General features: G+C 41.9%; 1 protein-coding gene across 3 annotated transcripts in view; it reads right to left on the reverse strand.

Moving 5' to 3' along the window:
- PIP5K1B (phosphatidylinositol-4-phosphate 5-kinase type 1 beta) overlaps window positions 1-23,222 on the reverse strand; it is a 284,538-nt gene that overhangs the window by 133,546 nt on the left and 127,770 nt on the right. For all 3 annotated transcript variants that reach the window (XM_070431544.1, XM_070431542.1, XM_070431543.1), the window contains exon 4: window positions 897-1,027. In XM_070431544.1, the coding sequence (XP_070287645.1) occupies window positions 897-1,027 (131 nt within the window). The remainder of the gene's footprint in view (window positions 1-896; window positions 1,028-23,222) is intronic.

Genomic DNA, 23,222 nt, shown 5'->3' on the forward strand with positions numbered 1-23,222 from the left:
CAAAACAAATTTATTTGCTAGACCATGAGTAAGACATATTTAGGTAAAAGCAGAAACATTATAATAGGAAAATATGCTGTATCTAGAATCAAATATTTATATAAAAAAATCCTGTCAGCAGTGGTGACATTTCCAATGTAATAATGATTACTTCTCTTCCTAGACTAAGCTAGTACTGGACTTAAATTTTTGGTTTATTCACTTTATTTTGGTGGAGCAGACACAATATAAAGCTTGCTACTGTAGCCATTTTCATGTGCACAGTGCTGTGGCATTCAGTACATTAACACTGCTGTACAAACATCACCATCATCCAAACTCAGATTATTTGCTGAATTGATTATCCCCTCTCCCAATACAATAAAGTTAGAGGTAGCATGTATGGGTAACGTGGGTGTTTTTGCAAACACGGTATCAAGACATTGGGATTCTCATCAGTTTTCTTGAGGAAAATTAAGTGGAACGAGTTAAGTTAAAAAAGGAGCAAAATGAGTGAACTCAGATGCATGCCTAATTGTGGGTCCTCCCAGCCCCCCTTTTAAATTAGGGGTAACAAGAACCTGGTGCCAGCTGCTGCTTCTCGGACGTCCTCTTATTCTAAACCTACACAGACAGTACTCTGTAATGGCTGCATTCTTTCCCACTGACTCTCAGTCTTTCTCCCCTCGGTCCTTCAGGCAACATCACAGCTAATGACAACTGGCCCACAGGAGGAAACCCGTTTCCCATCTCATAGAGAAAATGCAGGCCACCGGATGCGGCAGAAAGTAACCAGCAGCTGGGCTGCTTTGAGTCTGCGCTGCTTTACATGTGCACTGGCAAAAAGTCTTCAATGTGGGGTGTCGCAAGGAGGGTTCTTTGGCATGAAATATCACACACAAAATACATCTTCTTACCTGGGCAGGAACACACTTTCCACCACGTAGAAGTCTTGCATGAGGACATCTCGGTCTGGTTTGGACGTGAGATTACCCACTGTGTATCCTATGCCCAGCTGGATAGCACCTTTGATGGCAGATGATGCAGTCTGCAAGGCAAACACGCGTCCCGGGATTAGCCTCAATAGTCGGGCCTTGTTCAATGTTACCAGCAGCAAAAAAGGAGTTAGGTTTTTTTTTTTCTGCTCCTAAGCAATGAGGAAGCTAGGCTTGGAGAGATGACAGGCTGCTTCTTTTGATGGAGAGCTTATTCCCAACACCAAGGACTTTTCTTGTCATGAAATTATTTTTGTGGTAATCCTTCCTACCAATATTTTTTAAAAAATATATTTTATTGATTTTTTACAGAGAGGAAGGGAGAGGGATAGAGAGTTAGAAACATTGATGAGAGAGAAACATCGATCAGCTGCCTACTGCACACTCCCTACTGGGTTTGTGCCCACAACCAAGGTACATGCCCTTGACCGGAATCGAACCTGGGACCCTTGAGTCCGCTCTACCCACTGAGCCAAACCAGTTAGGGCTCCTACCAATATTTTTAAAGTCAAATTATAGTCCCAAATTTCCATCTTTCTTTTATTGAGAACTTTGAAACTTGCCAGAACACTTTCAGTAGGTAGCACCACAATTTCTACCAAAAGATAAATGGTACACTCATAATTTTTTAAATTCAGAAGTTCTATAACGTACCTATGGATCAGGAAGAATATTTTATCTCATAAAAAGTGAGAGAACAAAAAAGTAATTTGAGTTTTAGAAATACACAAAATTTAATTTGGAAACTGCTTACTAATATTGCCATTGATATGGATCCACAATCAAAATTTCCTACACTGATCTGTGATAAAACACACAGCATTGGGTCACCAGTCTTTCCAAAATACCACTTTTCCAATATCATTCCATAATTAAATTGACATAATGTTAACTTGGGGAATTATTGTCACATATGTATATATACACGTGTGTATATGATTATATATATATAATTGTAATCAGCATAATAGGAGATATAGAAGAACATTTGAATGCATTCTTCTTAATGGTGAAAGGGTATCATATTTCTATGCCTTGCAGTGCCTAATGTAGTACTATGTATACAGAGGGAGCTAAATTAATACTTAAATCAGTGGTTCTCAACCAAGAATATCTGGCATTGTCTGAAGACATTTTCTGATTGTCATAACTGGTGATGGTAGTTTTACTACTGGCATCCAGTGGGTAGAGGCCAGGGATGTTACTAAACATGCTATAATGCACAGAACAGTTTCTCATCACAAGGAATTATCCAGCCCAACCATCAACAGTGCTGAGGTTAAGAAACCCTGACACAAGTGAATATAACAAATCATCTATTTTGTAAAACAATACTTTCTTTTTGAGTTAACATTTTTACTTAGCAACTCCCCCCACCCCCACATGCTTTGTTTTTATTTCTTCACACTTTTAACAAAGAACCTATCTCTCTTCTTGAAAAAAAATGTATCCTCTTGATTTCTATGCTAGAACATGGTCTGGGGACAACTTTTACCTTTTCTGGTGGGCTCATTCCTTCACTGACTTCTCATATTCTATTTGCTATAATTGCAGCCTCCCTAAAGGTTTGTATTGACCCTCAGATTTCCTTAATTATGTAGATAATCAATCCATTCTAATGGCTTCAAAAACTGTCTCAATGCATATGACTCTCAGGCCCTTTAAGTCTATTTGGATGCTGTTCTATCATCACACATCCAGTATATACAAACCAAAACTAATATTTTACAACAGTGATGGCGAACCTTTTGAGCTCCACGTGTCAGCATTTTGAAAAACCCCAACTTAACTCTGGTGCCGTGTCACATATAGAAATTTTTTGATATTTGCAACCATAGTAAAACAAAGACTTATATTTTTTGATATTTATTTTATATATTTAAATGCCATTTAAAAAGAAAAATCAACCAAAAAAATGAGTTCGCGTGTCACCTCTGACACGCGTGTCATAGGTTCGCCATCACTGTACAACCTTCCCACCCCACCGCCAAGACTGGTTTCTTTTTCTAAGGCACTAGAAGCCTCAGTCACCCAAGGCTGAACCCCAGACAAACCACATCTAGCACAGGGCTTAGGTCCCCAATAAATGCTGACGTCACCGGAAATGGCCACGATCAATCTGTCCTGCTTAGTCACCCCACTATCACTTTCCCATGAAGTCACCATTTAATTGTTTTCTTCCTCCACCACAAATATTCCATAGCCCTAAGTCTGAGGACAACAACCAACTACCTTCCCTCCTCCCTGCAGGAGATGGAAAACTGTCTTGGTGGTTTTCTCTTTTCACTTGTCTTTTTACTTAAGATCCTGGGGGCAGCAAGATGGCAAAAGACTGAGACTCAAACCATAGTGCAACTGGTGCTTTAAAAAAAAAAAGAAAGAAAAAAGTTTGCTATTTTAATAGTCCCTCGCTGAGCTCTGCCATGCCACCAATTGGCATTGGTGACCTTTTGTACCAACAGCTCTGACTTCTGAAGGCTGACATGATTTTCATTTTAAGCTCTCATAAAAATTCAAAAGGCATCTCTCCTCCTATCCATCACTCCAGCAATACGGCACAAGATGTGACATCAGTACTTTCCAGACGACCCAACTCCAAAACGTTCTGTTCCAGACCTATCAATAGCCTCACATGCTCTCCAAGTTTGCTTTCCCCTCCCCACGCCCCACCTGACTCTATTTCTGCGTAATTCAGTCATTTAACACTTCTTGGGCTGGAACACCTGTCAAACAGATGGAGTAGCCAAGTCTTTGTTGATGCCCCCACCACCCCCAGCAATAGAAAGTAGTCAAGGTTGTAGGAGTCTATATCTTGTGTTTTCAAACTTTAGAAAACATGAGACTCACTGGAACGCTTGTTAAATCAGACAGAAGGCAAAACCATGGAGACAGTAAAAAGATCAGTGGTTGCCAGGGGGTGGGGGAAGGGAGGGATGATTTGGCAGAACAGAGAGAATTTTCAGGGCCAGGAAAATACTCTGTGTGATGCTATATGGTGTATACATATCAGTATACATTGGTCTGAACCCACAGAATGTACAACCCAAGAGCGAACCATAGTATAAAGTAGGGACTTTGGGTGATCAATTGTAGCAGGTTCATCAATTGTAACCAATGCACCCTTTTGGTGGGGGATGTTGATAGGGGGGGAGTCCGTGCATGTGCAGAAGGTAGATGGGAAATCTCTGTACCTTCCTCTCCATTTTTCTGTTAACTTACACTACTCCAAAAAATAGACTTACAAAAACAGTCAATGAGCATTGAAAACCAAACCAAAACCAAAACCAGACCGGTGGGTGCAGCCCCAGAATTTCTCACTGAGAAGGGGTGGGGTGAGGCTCAGGAATCTGTTCTTGCTTTAAGGGGCATTGAGAGAGAAAACCGCCTTTCTACTGTGGTATAAGATCAGATTCTGAGTCCCGGAAGGAATAAGATTTTGGAAAGGACCCTGTTGACATCTGTTTAGTTAAAACAAAAAAACAGACTTGTAATACAATTGCTTTTCCCTTCAGGCTCCTTAAAATTCAAGTGCTTTGATGGGAGAAGTAATAGGAATTGCAAAAAACAACAACAGTTAATCCTTTTTGATCAACCATTTGTGCCGGACACTTGATGGATAACCACAATTATCATCACAATCTATCGCAATCATAGCACACACTTATACAGTGTTTACCAAGGGGCAGGCACTGTTTTAAGTGCTTTTGGTTAGATGAAATCTTTTATCCTCACAATGACCCTCTGAAATAGGTACTATTATCATCTCCATTTTACTGGCTCAGAGAGGGTTAGTCACTTATACTAGGTCACACAGTGCAGAGGTGGAGGTGGGACTGAGACCTGGGGAGTCTGGCTCTGGAGTTCAAGTTATACACAGGCGCACTGCAGCCTGTCAGAACCTCTGAACTCACTTAACCCTTTCAAGGACCTTGCAAATTAGCAACTACTACACCATGTTACAGGTGGGAGATTTAAGGCCAGCAAGGTTAAGCGACTTGCCCCGTTTGCATTGGTAGTGTGTGGTGGAGTCTGGATCCAGAGCCCACACTGTTTATATATCGTTTTGTTGTCTTGTGTGTTTTTTTGTTTGTTTTTTTTTTCAAAATGAGCCTAGAATCAAAGTCGAAGTTCTCCTTCAAATCTAGCTGCTTGACCTCAGCAAAGGTAGCAGCGTGGTGAAGGCATTCCTTTTGATGAAGTAGGGATAAAAATACTTTATTTGCTTCGAATCATATGCAACCACGGGGAAGTCCAAGGAAAACTTGTAAGCCACCTGGTAAACCAGCATGAACACCACTGTTAATGTCACTGCTAGTAACACGGGGAGGTATAAACACAAGAAGGTATTTCGCTGCCACAGGAGGAATGGCACCTGGAGGTTTCCTTCTCCCCGTCTCTGTGTAAAAGTAAATGCTTGAGCATTGGTGCATTTGGGCGTCATTAAAAAGCGTCTTGCCTACTTCAAGGCAGTGTCTGGTTGTGCTCATTGTGCATGTGGTTTCTTGAGTCACAGGAGTAAAGGTCCCATCACCTGACATTTCCCCGAGGCGGGCAGGTGGGCGAGGCTGCAGTATTTCCTACCACAGCCTCTCCTGAGCAAGACGTGCTTTAGAACTAAAACCGAACCGCCGCCGCCTGGAGTGTCTCTGATTAGCAGATTAGGAAGTCATGATGATGACCAAGAACCTTCTGCGTACTGCAGGTGGTTGCTCCTTTAGAACCAGCAGTTCTTTCCCTGCAAACTCTGAGCCAATAGCCCTCTCCTCTTTTCTCAGGGATACCCACCAGCAGGCCAGCAAGTCCTTAGCGAATCAACAGCTTCACACACACCACCCATGCTCAGCCCTTCCAATTTTCTCCGCATGGCTTTGCATAGGCTCTCAGAGAACTGAGACCGGGTCATCTTCCCAAAGGATGTCCTTCGACTCCCTTATAACATACAGCGCTAGATTTCAGAACATAGCAAAACAGTCTATTTTTGATTCAGGACTTTTCAAGGGCTAAGTGGAGGCAACAAGCCTGGATATTAGAAAAACCTCTAAGACACTTGATACTTCAAGAGAAAACCATGTAATATTACAAAAGCAAACCATAAACATTTACTTCCATAGATCCTCTTTCCTAACCCAAATTTGTTCAGGGACGATGGTAATTCTAAGAGGAAAATGAATGTCAGCATGCATGTGTATAATGTAGTCTATTTTTCAAAGCACTATATTTTTTAATGATTGCATTTGATCACAGTTGTTACAGAAGTAGGGTTTATAATGCCCATTTTATGGATAAAGAAACTGTGGCTTTGGGAGATTAACTTGACCTAAATTCCTTCTCTCGTGTGTGATAGAACCGGGAACGGTCCTGACCTGGAGTGCTCTCCCACTGCACACTGCTTCAGCTGTCTGAATTTTCTCAGCTGGAGATGAATCTGATTGAAGCTGAGAAGTACTTGAACTAGGAGATGATGATGATGATAGTAACAATAAGACTAACCGTCTACGCACACCAGCTATTAGGGAAGCAATGATCCTGACAACAGTCAGAGTTTAAATGACCTTACATTAGCTACAGGAAACTGCTTTCTACAGCACAATGTCTATGAAATTAGATCACTTAATATGCCATCTGATAACACTGGCTGTAAAAGGAAGTATTAAAATATTTCATGTCAACAGCATTTTTCACCCCTAAGGTGTTTCATCCCTAATTACGAGATTATAATAAGCCAATAGGTATGCTGCCAGAGTGGCTTTTTTCAAAAGTAAAGATAAAATTGTGTCCCTACCTTGCTTGAAACCCTCCCTAATATCCTCCCTGCAGCATTAAGTCCAAACCCCTTAGCTCAACACAGAAGCCCATCTTATAATATTACTTCCTCCTTACCTCCCACTGACTCCTGCATCCAATATAAAAAGTTTTTTTTTTTAAATAAACACTTGTTGACATCACCTGAAATGGCCACGATCAATCTGTCCTGCTTAGTCATCTCTATCCTTTGAACTTACAAGTCCATGAACCCCTAATAACTGCACATGAAAATTTCTGCTTGTGGGTATTTTCCCCAAAAGGGAATCCAATGTTTTCTCTTTTTCTCAGAAAGCTCATTTGCCCCAAACCACAGGTCTAGAGAGTCTAATTCTAAATTAGAGAAGTCCATTGACAAGGCACCTTAGACTAGGCCAGGGGTGGGCAAACTTTTTGACTCGAGGGCCACAATGGGTTCTTAAACTGGACCGGAGGGCCGGAACAAAAGCATGGATGGAGTGTTTGTGTGAACTAATATAAATCCAAAGTAAACATCATTACATAAAAGGGTACGGTCTTTTTTTTTTTAGTTTTATTCATTTCAAACGGGCCGGATCCGGCCCGCGGGCCGTAGTTTGCCCACAGCTGGACTAGGCCATTAAAAGGGGTACGGTGACACCTCTTAAAAGCAAGAGAAGGCAATCCTTGTCCAGCTAGGGAACACTCCCCTGTCCCTCATTTCCATGGTTCAAGTCTAGCTCCAGGTTCTCCCTCCTGTCTCTGAACTTATACTCAAGAAAGAAGGCACAGACTTCTTATTTGTCCCAAGGATGGAACTTAGGGAAAAAGAAAGAGGAATCGACGGCATGAAACTGGTTGTAGGACAATGGAAATGAGATAGTTTGCCAGTGGGCAAGCCTAATCCTTCTAAAAAAGACGCAGGACCACATCTCGCCTTCAGGTTCCTTGAACCTTTTCTCTGGTCCCTCCCTGTATTAGTTTCTTATGGCTGCGGTAACAGATTACTTAGTGTCTTCAAACAACATGCACTTATTATCTTACAGTTTGGGCGGCTGGAGGTCCTAAAATCGAGGTGCTGGCAGGGCAGATTCTTTTGGAGGCTCTGGAGGAGGATCCATTCCTTCGCCTTTTCCAGCTTCTAGAGGCCGGCTGCATTTCTGGGCTTGTGGCCCCTTCCTCCACCTTCAAGGCCAGCAGCATCTTCAAATCTGTCTCACTCCCTCTTAATCTCATTCGATCTCTCCTCTTTTTCTCTCTCTCAGCTCTGCTTTCGTGAACACACCTCATTCTCTGACTCTGACCTTCCTGCCTCCCTCTTATACAGACACTTGTGATTACATTGGGCCCACCTGGATTATCCCGGATAATTATCTCCAGCACGAGATCCTTAACTGAATACACCTGCAAATTCCCTTTTAACCATGTGAGGTAATATAGTCACAGGTTCTAGGGATTAGGACACAGACATCTTTGGGCTCCATTATTTTGTGCACCACACTCCTCTATTTCAAGATTGACTCCGGCATTTTTTCCAGTGTTGCCCCAAACAAAGAGAAGAGCTCCCCCTCAGAACTCCATTCACTCAGATGCTGTTCATTCTGAGAATTTTCTGTGAGCTAGGCATTGTGCTATGTGTTAGGGAAAGCATGAGCCAAAAAAAAAAAAAAAAAAAAAATTGTCCTTGCTCTCATTAGAGTGTGTAAGTCTTGTGGGGGAAAGAGATATTAAACAAACAAGGATATACATACATAATGACATTTGCTGTCAGTGATGTAAGCAACAGGGAGATGTAACTGAGCTCACAAGGGTGGAGGTCCACTTTAGAATGGCAGAGTTAGGAGAGGTCTACCCGAGGGGTGATATGCAGGCTGAGACTTAAAAGGTGAGTATGAGCCAACAGATAGGTCATATCAACAAAGGCTGGCTGTACCCATCACGTGCCAGGCATTCTTCCACAAACTGGGGATACAGAAGTGACCTGGCCAGAGTCCTTGCCCTCAAGGAATTGAGAATCACATTAGAAGGCTAGGGAAATTGTTTGTGAGGCAGAGAGAAGCCGCAGTTCAGGGACTGGAAAGCAAACCATTGTGGGTCAACTATGGTGGGAGGACATCAGAACAGGAGGCTGGAAAGACAGGAAGATCTAGATCTGAGCTTCAGAGGCCATGTTCAGGGTTTGATGTATTTCAATAAGGGAGCAGCATTCTAATTCGGCTATTGCGTGGAGAAGAGATTGGAGGAAATCTATGAGGGAAAGCGATTAGGAAACAGTGGTTCATATTGAGATGTGGGTGGCTGAGAGTAGGGGGATGAATAGGAAGGTGGACAGAAGGGTTGAATGTGAGATATACAGGGTGTCCCAAAAATGTATACACACTTGGAATAACTATTAATTCCAATGGGTTAAATCTGAAAAAAAAAAAAAGAAATATCAATTGAGCTATCAGCTATTTAAGCGTGTATACTTTTTTGGGAGGACACCCTGTATTTTGCAAGGAGAAACACAGGACTTGCTATGAGCTAGAAATGAGGGCTACAAAAGCACTAAAATGCTTCCTGGTGTTTTCCATGAGCAATTGAGAGGACTGAGGTTGCTTTACCGAGTTGAGGAGACTGAAGTAAGAACACATTTTTGAGGGGAAGATTACTGGTTAGAGTTACATTTGAGATGCCAACAAGACATCCAAATGGAGATGTCAAGTGTCAAGATACAAGTCTGGAGCTTAGAATGGAGGTTTGGGCTGAAATTTTGAACTTGAGTGTTTTCAGCATATAAATGGTATGAAAATCAAAGGGCTGGGTAAGTAACCTAAGGAGAGAGGGGAACGTTCTCAAAGGGCCTGAGCAAGGTCAACATTTTGGGATTAGACAGAGAAAGGAGAACCTTTGGAGATTTAGGAGTGACTGCAAGGGTGGGAAAACATGGCTTCAGAAAAACCAGAAGAAAATTTGAAGAAAGTTGTGATAACTGTCTCAACAAGTGGCTGTTTCATTTGATAATATGAATGTTATCTACAACTTGATGGAATATCTAAACCTAGGTATTAAATTCGCTATTCTTTTCTCATTTGCATCATTGATTCATACATTAAGTCCAAGTCTATTGCTAAAATATTTGACAAACGTATTTAATAAGCTCCAGTCAAATTATGGATTCATTTGAACCATGTTTTTAAAATGTTCTATATATTTAAAAATATTAAGTTAAAAAAGTAGGATATAAAATAAAATGTGAAGAACACAAACTCACAAGTGTATTTATACACATCCACAGAGGAAAACAAGACAGGAAGGAAATATATTTAACTGCAATAATTATCTCTGGGCAGTGTGATATTGGGTGATTTTTACTTTCAAGCTTGTGCTTCTCAGAGCATCTAAATGTTGTGTTATAGGTAAGAAAAGAAATATCCTCCAATGAAGGTGCTATTACTATGTTTATGAAGACATTTTGAGGGATAACAAAGGCATGTTTGGGATTTGTTCATCTTTTTATCCCCTGTAGCTGTTATACTCTTATGAAGTGTAATCATGATCAACTATGTCTCCCTCTGTCCCTCTAAATTTATTCTGGGCTTAGATCATCCCCTTTCCTAGGATGGCATTTAGGGCAGGTCTATGACCCTTCTGGTGACTCCAAGAATAAAAGGTCTTCTGCTTATTTCTAGTCTCAGATCATTCAAAATGGTCTCATGTAGGGATTTGGTTTGTCTAGTCCAGTGGTTCTCAACCTTCTGGCCCTTTAAATACAGTTCCTCATGTTGTGACCCAACCATAAAATTATTTTCATTGCTACTTCATAACTGTAATGTTGCTACTGTTATGAAACGTAATGTAAATATCTGATATGCAGGATGGTCTTAGGCGACCCCTGTGAAAAGGTCGTTCGACTGCCAAAGGGTTCGCGACCCACAGGTTGAGAACCGCTGGTCTAGTCCATTTAAAGCAAAAACTTTAAATATACTGGGGGGAGCCATCTCCCCCTCCCTGCCACGGCCACAGCTGGCCTGGCACAAGCTGGCCACTAGAAGTGGGAAGGGCTGGGGGCTTCTTTCTCTTTTCTGCCTGCCTGCTGAAGGGAGCAGGCAAGGTTTTACCGGAAAAATACAGTTAAGATGTCTCAGGCACTCCACGTGTACCCACTCTTTCTCTGTTCGATGACGTCACAGAGCTGCAGTTGTACCTACAAGCGGCAGCTGCGTCCTCACCTTTCGGGGAGAACACATCCCTGGCTGGTAGTTCCTCAGAGATGACCACATAACAGCTAATCTCCATCTCTGTGCCCTCAACTGGTCACAGGTCATTATCCTGAAACTCTGGGAATCAACAAGCAATACCCAACCCCCAACTCCCCCTGACCTTGCTCTGAGGGTGACCAGAGCAGCTGACAGACAATTCTCTCGTTCTTCCAATTTCCCAGGAAATACTACTGTCTATTGCACCCCCCAGGCTCCACTGAACATATATCACACTCGGGAGTGGTCTCACCGAAGCCCTCTTTCCTAGGCTGGCCATGATGGACAGGCCCTCTCTCCACACTCCACCCTCCAGGCCTACTCCTGACGTATCAACTCTCCAACATTCCTTTTCAGTCTCCCTCTCTCACAACCAAGCTCCTTCATAGATTCGGGGTGATCACTAAACTGGACTTAGATCACCTCCTTCCCCAAATTCAGGCTGGCACCTGACCTTGCCATGTGATTAAAATTCTTCCAGCCTTCCAGTTTCTACTGTCCTAGACTGATTCACAGGTCCTGCTCAGAACACGGGGTTTTGGTTAGCTGCTCACTGTGTTCCATTCCACCTGCCACATGACTCAGCATTTCAGGCTTTTTAAAAAAATACTATCTCCCAGCGTAAAAACCTTCACTGTTTTTTCGACTTTCTGTAGAAATGAATCTAAAATTCCTTGCTTGCTCCTCAAGATTTTCTACAATGCCATTCCTGCTAGTGCTAACTACAATAAATAAATCACCAAATGCTAACTTCTGTAAAAAACACACCCCTGAACACATTTATTTCATCAGGAACAGCCCACTGCGGGTGTCCCTGATTGGAGTGCTTTTCTCTGTTGGGTGGTGTGCTGCGTGCTTGTGGTGGTATCCCCTAGGGCCGTGGTCGGCAAACCGCGGCTTGCAGCCACATGCGGCTCTTTGGCCCCTTGTGTGTGGCTCTTCCTGAGCCTTAGGAGTACCCTAATTAAGTTAATAACAATGTACCTACCTATATAGTTTAAGTTTAAAAAATTTGGCTCTCAAAAGAAATTTCAATCGTTGTGCTGTTGATATTTGGCTCTGTTGACTAATGAGTTTGCCGACCACTGCCCTAGGGTCTCAAAGTCCTCCAAGTGCAGCTGCTGATAGAAGCAGTAATGGTGAAGAATGCCACTTCTCACTTCTTACTACCTATACAAGGAGTCACAATGCAGGACATTCCTCCAGATCTGCTCCGCGTCCTGGGACACTCCCTGTGCAGCTACTGTACATTAAGGGCTTCCCAACTCTGGCCTCCAGGTGGGTTTGGCCAATGGGAACCTCCACAGCAGATTAAAGGGAGGTCTGAGAGTGACATCAGGTGTTTACTCCTTTCCTTCTCTTCCGGTGGGTTTGACTCAAACCTGGGATTGACTCAGACCGGTGTGTCCTTCTGAATGTTACAGCTCCTTTCTTGTGAGCCTCTCCAGATAACTCCTATTTGGGTTCCAGAAACTGTACCATTCCCTTACCTCTCAGGCCAACATTTTGACCCCAGATACTGAACTATCACTTGTAGTTTCCTTATACTTCTCCCACATCTTTGCAAACAGTGCCTTTTAAAAACTCTTTTCAAATCCCCCAGTTTTAGTGTGTCATCCATTTACTGTCCAGACCCTAGATCAGCGTTTCTCACCCTTGGCTGCACACTAGAATCACCTGGGAATCTTTATAAATCCTGATTTCTGGGGCTCATCCTCCGGAAATTCTGTTTCCTTGTTTCTTTGTTTCTTTGTTATGGGGTGGGGCCACAACATTAGTAACAAAGAAACAGAACTTCTGGAGGATGAGGCCCAGAAATCAGGATTTTTAAAAATATATTTTATTGATTTTTTTACAGAGAGGAAGGGAGAGGGATAGAGAGTTAGAAACATCGATGAGAGAGAAACATCGATCAGCTGCCTTCTGCACACCCCCTACTGGGGATGTGCCCACAACCAAGGTACATGCCCTCGACCAGAATCGAACCTGGGACCCTTGAGTCCGCAGGCCGATGCTCTATCCACTGAGCCAAACCGGTTAGGGCCAGAAATCAGGATTTTAAAAAAGATTCCCAGGTGATTCTAATGTGCAGCCAAGGTTGAGAACCACTGCTCTAGATAAAGACCCAGTCACAGCTCATTAGCTAGGATGAGCCACACAGCCTCACTAAGATGCTAGGAGGGCTGGCTTCGCAGCTTTGCTATGGAAGAGGGGCCACAAATTCTGGTGGAAAGTCTGTTGCGTTGGCCATACCGCAGATCCTATCGCCTCTACACAAACTCAGAACTTCAGCCGAACCTTCCCGCTTACACTTGCCTCGGGATTCCTGGCCTGCACATGCTGATCTCCATGTTGGTCTTCTCCATTCTATTTGGTCTCCTACTTACTGTCCTGGGTCCAGTTTTACACTAGTCTCCCCAGGCATTGCTCACATGGCAGCTAGACATGATTACCCCCTTCTCCCAGTAAGAGTGACTTCATAAATGACTCTGGGGTATTCTATTTCTTTTATGGCTGGCAACTATTTTCCTAATACAATTTCTTCGGCTATTTACATTTTCAAAAATTAAGAATACTTCAGTACCATTATAATGATGTCCTCCCCTGTGCCTGTATGGGCCACCTATGATGAAAGCGCCTCAAAACAAGGTCATTCTGACCCACTAGGTACAAAACAACCTTGGAAGAAGCCCAAGATAGATCCACTTTGTATTTAATTTTCCTTATTACTAAGCAGCCTTTTAAACAAGATCCCACTGTATCCACTTGTTTGAAAGAAGATTTGATTCTCTAAATGTGATAGAAAAGGCAGAACAAAGAAAAGGTGATCCATGGTTTCTTTTAAATGATCTCCACCTACTTATGTGAGTGGGGGTAAAGCACATCCTCTCACTGAAATGGAAAAACATATTAAGCAAACACTTCTCATTAACAGGGAAATACTGTACTCAAGTATTCAGCAGTGGAAAATTATGCACACTTAATTGCCCTTAAAAAGAAATATGCCATCAACTGCAAATGAAGTTTTTGATTTAAGATAGAACAGCATTACAAGTGCTATTATATTAGCCTTCTAGAAATATTACAGTGTAGGCTGAGACAGTCATCCTAAATGTGGCATAGCATAATATCCTTAACACTATTCCTACACACCAGGGAAAAGGTTTCATTTGTTTGTATATTCAAATAAAAATAGTATTTATTTGATACAAACACAAATTTAAATTCAACAGATAAAAATAAGGATTGAGTTTTCATCCTTCTAGAATCATAAAACAAATTTCACATAGTATTGCATTTGCTTGCAAGGGAGTTTTCACTTTCAAATAATATGTCAATGCTAAGCACTGTTTTGGAGGAATAACAAAATGCTTATGGCAGATGTTGCTGGTTGTCCTCAGTATCTAGTCACCCTTCTTATTTAGCAGTTGTTCTCAATGAGGGTTGGTTTTGTCTGGCAATATCTGGAGACAATTTTGATTGTCCCAACTGGGGAATGCTGCTGACATCTATTGAATACAGGCCAGGGATGTTTACATCCTACAGTATACCCTCTACCCCACCCCCACCCCCCAACTCCCACCAACAAAGGATTATCCAGCCTCAAGTATCAGTAAGGTCAATACTGAGAAATTCTGTTGTACAGCAATAGAGATTTTAATTGGGTATTTTGCAGGGCTCTCTTGCAGCTAGGTGTCGTCACATGAGTAATTTCTGACCACTGAGATGTGACAGGAAATGATGTGTCCAACTCCAAGGTCATACCCCTAACAGGAAGGGGAGTGTTCTCTGCAGATGTGAGGGGTGAAAATGAAGCAGCCATCCTTGATCACGTTTGGAAACTGTGCATTGTGACGATAGAAAAACGAGAAACCTGGGCCCCTGATGACTCTGCAGAGGAAGTAAATTACCTCTGCACTGTTATGTGAGGGAAAAACAAACTTCAACTTGTCTTAAGCCACAATCATCCTGGTTCTTGCTTCAACACATATGTGAACCTATATTTCAAGTGCATCTAACCTGTGAACTTACAGCCAAATGCTTTTTATCTGAAAAGTGATGCAGATTCAAAACTACCTCAAAATGAAAGAGAAATGTCTACACAGCTAGCCTTGCTTCATTTAAAAAATTAAATCGAGCATGTGGTTATTGAGAAAATGTTAAGTAACTCTTAACTATAGAAAGTAAACCACAAACGCACTCTTCTCAATCTTGCTCTTTAGAGTTGACCAGTGTCATGTGTTTGGTATGTGTTCTTCTAGACTTTTTTCTCTATCCATTGAAAATGCATATACACGTCTGTACATTAAATATTGGACTCTACTACAAATGCTGGACTGCAGTTGACTTTTTTCACACAATATCCTTCCATGTCCATGTACACAGACAGCCATTATTTTTAAGGTTATACAGATGTTCATAGTTGTATATGGCACAACTGTTTTAATGACTCTCTAATTGGAAGGCATTAGGGTTCTTATTCTTTCGCTTTTTTAATAGCAAATAATGCTGTAATGAGTGTCCTTGCTCATATATCCTTATACCCTTATTTCTGGAGTATTTCTGCAGCACAGATTCCTAGAAAAAGAATTGCTCAGTTTAAGATATGCACTTTATGCTTTGATAAGGACTGCCAAAATGTCTTCTAAAAGAGATTTCATCAATTTATATACTCATTGACAGAGTAGAAGACTGCATTTGTCATCAAACTCTCACCAACACTAGTATCATTAATATTGTTAACTTTTCCTAAACTTGCTCTTTTAGTTCTTATTTTCCTGATTACTAGAGAAGGATCTCTTTGTGTGTTCATTGTATTATTTGCCTTAAACTTAATAATTTTATTTTTTATGGCCCCACACTAATAACCATGCTTGATTATTTTATACCAATTAAAGTTAAACTGCATTTACAAAATAATCCCTGTGGAAAATTTAAAACAATTGGACTCCATGTTGACCCTGTGGAGTTTTTATTTGTTAAAATTATAAGCTCTCAGGGGGCAGAAATGTAGCTTTATCATTTACCCAATAAAGTTCTTCTTTACTCACCTTTACTGTAACAAAAATATGCACTTCTCTAGATAGTTTTTAACTTTAAAATAGTACTTTAGAATACTTTGCACCCATATTACAGTAGAAATTATTTTTCAAGCTGGCTGGCATGGCTCAATGGTTGAGCATTGACCTATGAACCAGGAGGTCATGGTTCAATTCCTGGTCAGGGCACATGCCCAGGATGTAGGCTCGATCCCCAGTGAGGGAGGGGTATACAGAAGGCAGCTGATCAATGATTCTCATCATTGATGTCTCTCTCTCTCTCTCTCCCTTCTTTTTTGAAATCAATAAAAAACATATTTTTAAAATTGTTTTTCAATAACAAATAAGAAATGAACTCCTGCCCTGATCGGTTTGGCTCAGTGGATAGAGTGTTGGCCTGCGGACTCAAGAGTCCCAGGTTCAATTCCGGTCAAGGGCATGTGCCTTGGTTGTGGGCATATTCCCGGTGGAGGGTGTGCAGGAGGCAGCTGATCGATGTTTCTCTCTCATCGATGTTTCTAACTCTCTATCCCTCTCCCTTCCTTTCTGTAAAAAATCAATAAAATATATTTAGAAAAAAAGAGAGAAATGAACTCCTTAGTTTGTTCATTGGGACAGGGGACTCTTGGAGAAACACAATTCTGGGGGTGTGGTGGGGGTTGAGAAACATACCTTGGCAGAGAGAGATACAGAAAAGCTACACAAGGGCCTGCCTACCCGTCCCTTGCAGTGGTTCTCAACCTTCCTAATGCTGCGACCCTTTAATACAGTTCCTCATGTTGTGGTGACCCCCAATTTCATTGTTACAAATTGAACATAATTAAAGCATAGTGATTAATCACAAAAACAATATGTAATTATATATGTGTTTTCCGATGGTCTTAGGTGACACCTGTGAAAGGGTCGTTCGACCCTCAAAGGGGTCGTGACCCACAGGTTGAGAACCGCTGGTTTAGAGTCTTACACTATAGGGTTGGAAAGGGCTCTACAGACCCTGAAGAAGCAATCGGGTATCTTTAGTAGAAACTTTTCACATTAGGGTAAGGGTTTTCTTGTCATACCTCTGCTTCATCCCTTTTTTAGGAGAAATGAATGTTGCACATTGAGACCTTGTCATCATTCTACTAGCTGGCTGGCATTTTCCGAGTGCTTATTGTGATCCAGGCATTGAACTAAGTACTTTAGAGGTGCTTTCTCCTTTATATGCACTTACCTTCACAATAACTCTACAAGGAAGGAAAACTATTATCCTGCTTTACCTAAGATGAAACAGATTCAGAAAGACAAAGAAGCTTTTTCAAGGCCACACAGTGAGGAAGTGACAAAGCTGGCCCTTAAACCCAGATCCGTTAACCCCAAGTGCACGCGCATAACCATTACATCCAACATCGTAACAGGACATAGAAACAGAGATATCAGCTTTACCCACTGTGCCTTTCAATGCAGCACAGGCCCAGGTAAATTGCATGGCTCCTACAACTACTTGTTTCTTAGTATGTGGGCCTATTTCTAGGTAACGCCAAGCCAGCTTCTATTATTTTTTTCTTCTGCATTCTCCATTGACCAGCACGCACATGGTTAACTCTACTTGCCCAGAGGTGTGGAGGTGGGTTAGGGCCAAAGCCAAGCCTCACTCCTACAGAGTTCCCAGGAGACATTTTCACAGAACTCTGCCAGCTCAGGTACATGGAGTCATGGGCACAGGTTTGAAATGCAAACGAGATGGGGCCCAAGTGATCAGGTTTCACTGCAAGGTTGGTATTTAGGAACCTTCAGAAAGGGAATTAGGATCTAGGCCTGTCTGTCAGCTTTACATAGGACAATCAACCAACTCCTCTCCCCCAAAAGTAACCCTTCACAATCTCCACTCTCTCATCATCCTTTTTGGCTTTATATTATCTCCACCTCCCTTGAGAGGGTACTAGCCCACAGCCCTGCCTTCCATGTCTTGCCACCCCCTCTCCAAGCTCTTGCTGAATATGAACGAACACACACACACACACACACACACACACACATACACACACACGCAGTTTTTGTTCTGGTTTAGGAATGGGAGGGGATAATGACAACTCCTTCAGGGAGGCTCAGACCTGCAAGGAAACGTAATATACTTCTGGAAATACCAGTGACATGTAAGATCTTGTTGTTATATCTTTTATCACCTCCCCCAAGAGACCCCAAACCTTTCCTTTTCATTTCACCAACTGACCTCTTCAGGTTTTCAAAGAAAACTGCGTTTAGGGAAGGAGGGAAACAGCCAGTGCTCAGGCTCTGATATGTTGACAGGGCCATCACTATTCCATAGTTAATTCAGTCTCTGACTCCATAAAACAGAAGGGCTTATTGTTGTTCATTTACCCAAATAAAGAGAACAAAAACTCAAGTGACGCTAACTACTAGGTGGCAGTCACTGGTTATTTTTTCCAATTGTGCCTTGATTTGTATTACATGTAACTTATTTTTATAACTAAGTTTCATGATCTGTAAAAATTAGATAAAATGAGGAAAATTATAAATAGTATAGAAGTAGGCCCAAAAGAACTAAAAAATTTTTGCTTCTTCTTTCAAATCTCTCCCAGCTTAATTTTTTCCCTTAATTTTCATGGTAAATTCTTGATAAGTAGAGGGAATTACATATATATATATATATCTGTAAAACATTATATTTATATATTTATTTCTATAACATATTTGTGATATATTTTATATATATCATCTATATTAGTAATACCCTTGAGTAAGAGATATATCTCACTCATATCTATAATAATAAAAACATAACATGCTAATTAGACCAGACGACCTTCCGGATGAAGCCAGGGTTACAAGGGAAGCATGGGTCCTGGGTGCCTGCAGACAACCGGAGGGAAGCTCGGGTCCCAGGTGCCAGAGGGAAGCCGGTGCCGGCAGCCGAGGGAAGGAAGGCCTACTCTTGCGTGGATTTTGTGTATCAGGCCTCTAGTATATCATAATATATATACAACATATACTATATGTATATGTCATAGGAATAAACAACATTTATAGAATAGAAAGACAAGAGAAGGAAGAAAGGGGAAGGGTTATGATTGCCAAATGAGATAGAATCATTCATAAAACAAAACTAAAAATTTTATAAACTAAAAATACAGTGATTTTCATAGATTGACAATGAAAAGCATTATTTGCTAGTGATGTGCTGTTTTCCAAACTTCAATCACCTTTCTGTATGCAAGCCCTAAACATTCCTTATAGAATAAAAGCAACAGATGTGAAGTTTAAGAAATGATAGCTATTGATAAAGGATGAAAAAATGGCTTCTCTTTAAATTCCTATGATTAAGCTTTCTTTTCTGAAAGAATAGGGAGTGAAACATCCCTCTTTCACAATTAAATTATTTTAAATGATTGCAATGATAATTAACAGTATTATTATTTCTACTTTCCTGGTAGTTCTGGCCATATTTCTGGAAACCCACAGGAAAACAATACCAAGAGTTTTAAACAAAAAGATCTGAAATGTTAATGCCAGTATTTTTCTGAAGGGCTTTAAAATTTGGAATTTAGGTGTTTCCTGAACACAAAAGGATTGGTTTTAAGCATTTAAAGTCTTGAATGTAACAATTTGTTTGGTGATACACATTTATGCACTTATATGTTTATATAATATGGCCTTAAATTCTGCTGCAATTGTTCTAAGTGCTTATTATGTGCCTGGTCAAATTATTTGCATTATTGATTTCTTATCGTAATGTTATTACCTCCATTTTATAGATGAAGAAACTGATTCAGAAAGACTGCATATCTGAACGATAAATCTGAGTCATTTTCACAAAAAGACTATCAAATGGAACTTTCCTAAAATTGTACAGACCGATACATCAGACAGCTCACACATTTTTAAAAAATCCCTATAATCAGCGTAAAGCCTCCAAGTTGAGGGATAATTTTAAATATTATGTACACTTTTAAGTTTGGATTAAGCATTCTTTGTCTTCTTTGTTTCAAGACCTAGAACTACATTGCATCCACGATGTGATTTTCTCCCTGAACACTTCCAGAACCTTGGAACGCAGTTTCTAAAATCCTGTCTGAAATCCTGTACATCTGAACAAAAACCCAGCCATCGTAGGTGCTCAGGACTCTCCCATCTGCTGGCAGCTCCCTCACCCCACGTCCGATGGACTTCCCTCCCTTATCCTCTGGATCTCTCCCTCCTGGCCTTTCAAATCCCTGTGGTTTTCCTGGTCTGAGAGGCTAGGATCACCCCTTCACCAGGAAAGCACTTAGGTCTTTGGAACAAAAGCACTAGCAAAACTGGCTGGATACCCAGGCTGCAAACATGTAAGGACGAAATTGAGTCCCTGGCCAGAGGGTTCCCTGAGAAGCGCTATGATTGGGCTCTGCCTGCCTAAGATGCTTCTGCGTGCACCATCTTACTGTCCCAGGGTCTCTCCTTCCTCTTGCCATCGGGGCTGGATGCTGGGGTGGAGGACAGGTGACTAGTCCAGGACACAAGTGAAAAGACACTTGAATGGAGGCTCCTGCTTCTGCCACAAAACTGCTTTTGACCAAAGGTAGAGAAAAGGGGAAGAAAAAGCATTCACAGACAGTGACTACCTCCTTCATTTCACAAGTGCCCCTCATGGTAACTTGCAAATATGAACAGGCATTTGGGATCAGAAATAGCCTACAAATCTGAGTTGGGGGCCCCTTCTGCTATCAGAGGGCTGAGAGGAAGTTATGAGCCACCCCTGGGTCGCAGTTTCCTCCTCTGTAAATGAGGACATTTGCTTGCCAAATTTTGTCCACATTGAAAATTCTACTTTCTAATTTTATTTATTTTTCAGTATGTGCATTTGTCTAAGGTTTAACCTATTTAATTCCAACATTCTCTCTCTCTCTCTCTCTCTCTCTCTCTCTCTCTCTCTCTCTCTCCTTAGTTACAGTTCCTCCATTAGAAAATTCAATAGAAAGTCACTGCATTTTGCCTACTTTGGATCACAACTCTTAAAGTAAGTCAGACTGATACTGAGAAAGGAGAACAGCATAGTCATTTCTCCTAAGAGAAGCAGGCGGAAGCAACCTTGCTTCACTCATGTGCAATTTCCAGAAATGCCAGTTAGAACTTACGGCTGTTTCTTCCTTTTCTCTTGAACTCAGTGAGAACATTATTAAATTGCTTTTGTTGCTGCCTGAGGCCATAAAAGTTGGTGTCAGAGCTACCACAGATAAACTCCTAGGGCAGGATTCTTCCCACTGGAGGTCAACACCAGACTCTGACACCTTTCTGGAGCACCAGGTGATATGACTGTTCTCAGCAGTTATCCTAGCACCTCTTGACTTGATCCCAACACACCTGTTTTCCAGTGGCCCAGCCTAACATGGATCACTGATGGCCCCAGCTAATGGATGACCTGCTACTGTCACACAGTGTAAGTGCCCGACCCATAGTCCATTGCCCAATAGAGGGGCGCTTTCTTCCCCTTTCCCTGGGAACAGTTAGAGGAAACTGGTAGGTTTCTGTAGCCCAGACCTCACCCCACACTCTCTCTCCAACTACATTGTCTTCCTTCTAACCACAGTGCCTTCCTCAGTGTTGCCTCAATGACCAAGTTGATCCTATCAGGTGGATGAAGACCATCTCAACACTAAGGTCCTACGAGGCTATGGATACATCACTTTAGATGTGGGGATTCTCTCTCGTTAGGCCCTGCAGCAGCCAATTTTCAGAATGCACACAAGCAAGCAGTTCTCTGTCTAGAAATTTCTGTGTTGTGTTTTCTTACATGCTCCTTGAGTCGGCAGTACAAAGGCCTGGCTGGATCCTGATCTTGTCTTGACCTCTGGTACACTCTACCTGCCTTCTGACCCACACCCTGGTTCCTCTGCCAGGCCCACTTGGATATGGCCTGTCCCTCTGCATCATCCTTTCACCCGTCTTCCAGCACCAGGATCTGATACATGGCCATAGGCAGCTACAGAGGGTCCATTAGAAACAGCTAGTCTTGTGAAATAGACATACCTGGTATACTAGGTGGCCTGGGGGAAATTTTTACAGTCAGTTGGGTAAGAGAATAGCTTTTTCCAAGAGGAACAGTGTCTCACTGTGAAATGAAGTGGGAACAGTCCCACTCTCTTCAATCAACTGCCACCACTCAGGGCCCCTAGACAACAGCGCAGTTGGTCCTGACACCAAGCACCACAGCTGCTCATCTTATGGGCTTCTGTGGTCGAGAGATGTTATTTTCATGCCATCAGTCCTATAAAATGATCATGATTGGAAATACCTGTGCCTCTATCCCATGATTTAATTTGTTAGGAATTTAACCAGTGGGGAAATTCCAAACAATATGGAAATTTTCTTTGGGGAAAAAGCCCAAGCAATATGGAAATTTTCTTTCAAAGACTCAAAAAGGAACAAGGAAGTACAAATCATTCTCATTATGCTCAGTCCTTGAGTTGAACAGGGAAGGGCTCTAGCAGCCTCCTAACCATCCCTCCCTCCCTGGGTCCTCTCTCCTTCCAGCTACTGCTGCTATGGTGGTCTCTGCCAAGGCTGGGCCATGCTGAGGTTCATCACCTGCCTCAGGGTTCCCCGATCGGGGCTGTTTTCGTAAAGTATGGATAAGGGTAAGGCATTCCTTAGTTCTTTATATTCTTAATCATCTTCCTTAATTCTGTGCTTGGTTATCCAAACTATATTATGATCAAAAATGAAAACAATACATCTAAATCCTCAACCACAGAATCCACAGATGTGATGAGGAAAGGGAAGCTGATGTTCAATTCTAGTCACTGAGGACAGAGGCTGAGAGAGACTGCACAGGGGCCATCCTGGGCTGTGGGGCAAACCTGTTCCCTTGTCCAGCTAGGCTATAGAAACGCCCCCAAGCCATACACTATCCCACTCACGATTATTCTACATGCCAAGTTGTTTCTAAATTAATAAACTCTCTTCTAAAGCCAAGTATCAGATAAATCATAAATCCCCTTAGGCTACGGTTTCTATGGAATTTTGAACTGGATAATTCTCTGCTGCAGGGACTGCCCGAGTATTGTAGGATGTTCGGCAGCATCGCTGGCCTCTACCCACTAGAGAAGCAGTCGCCAACCGGTGGTCCGCAGACCACTGGTGGTCCGTGAGGCCCGAAAGGTTGTGACCGCTGCCCTAGAGGACATTAGTACCACTTCCTCCAAATGTGACCACCAAAACCGCTTCTAACACTG

The sequence above is a fragment of the Myotis yumanensis genome, unplaced genomic scaffold, assembly GCF_028538775.1.
Source record: "Myotis yumanensis isolate MYYU_CA2020_CCGP unplaced genomic scaffold, mMyoYum1.0.hap1 SCAF_12, whole genome shotgun sequence".
NCBI lineage: Eukaryota > Metazoa > Chordata > Mammalia > Chiroptera > Vespertilionidae > Myotis > Myotis yumanensis.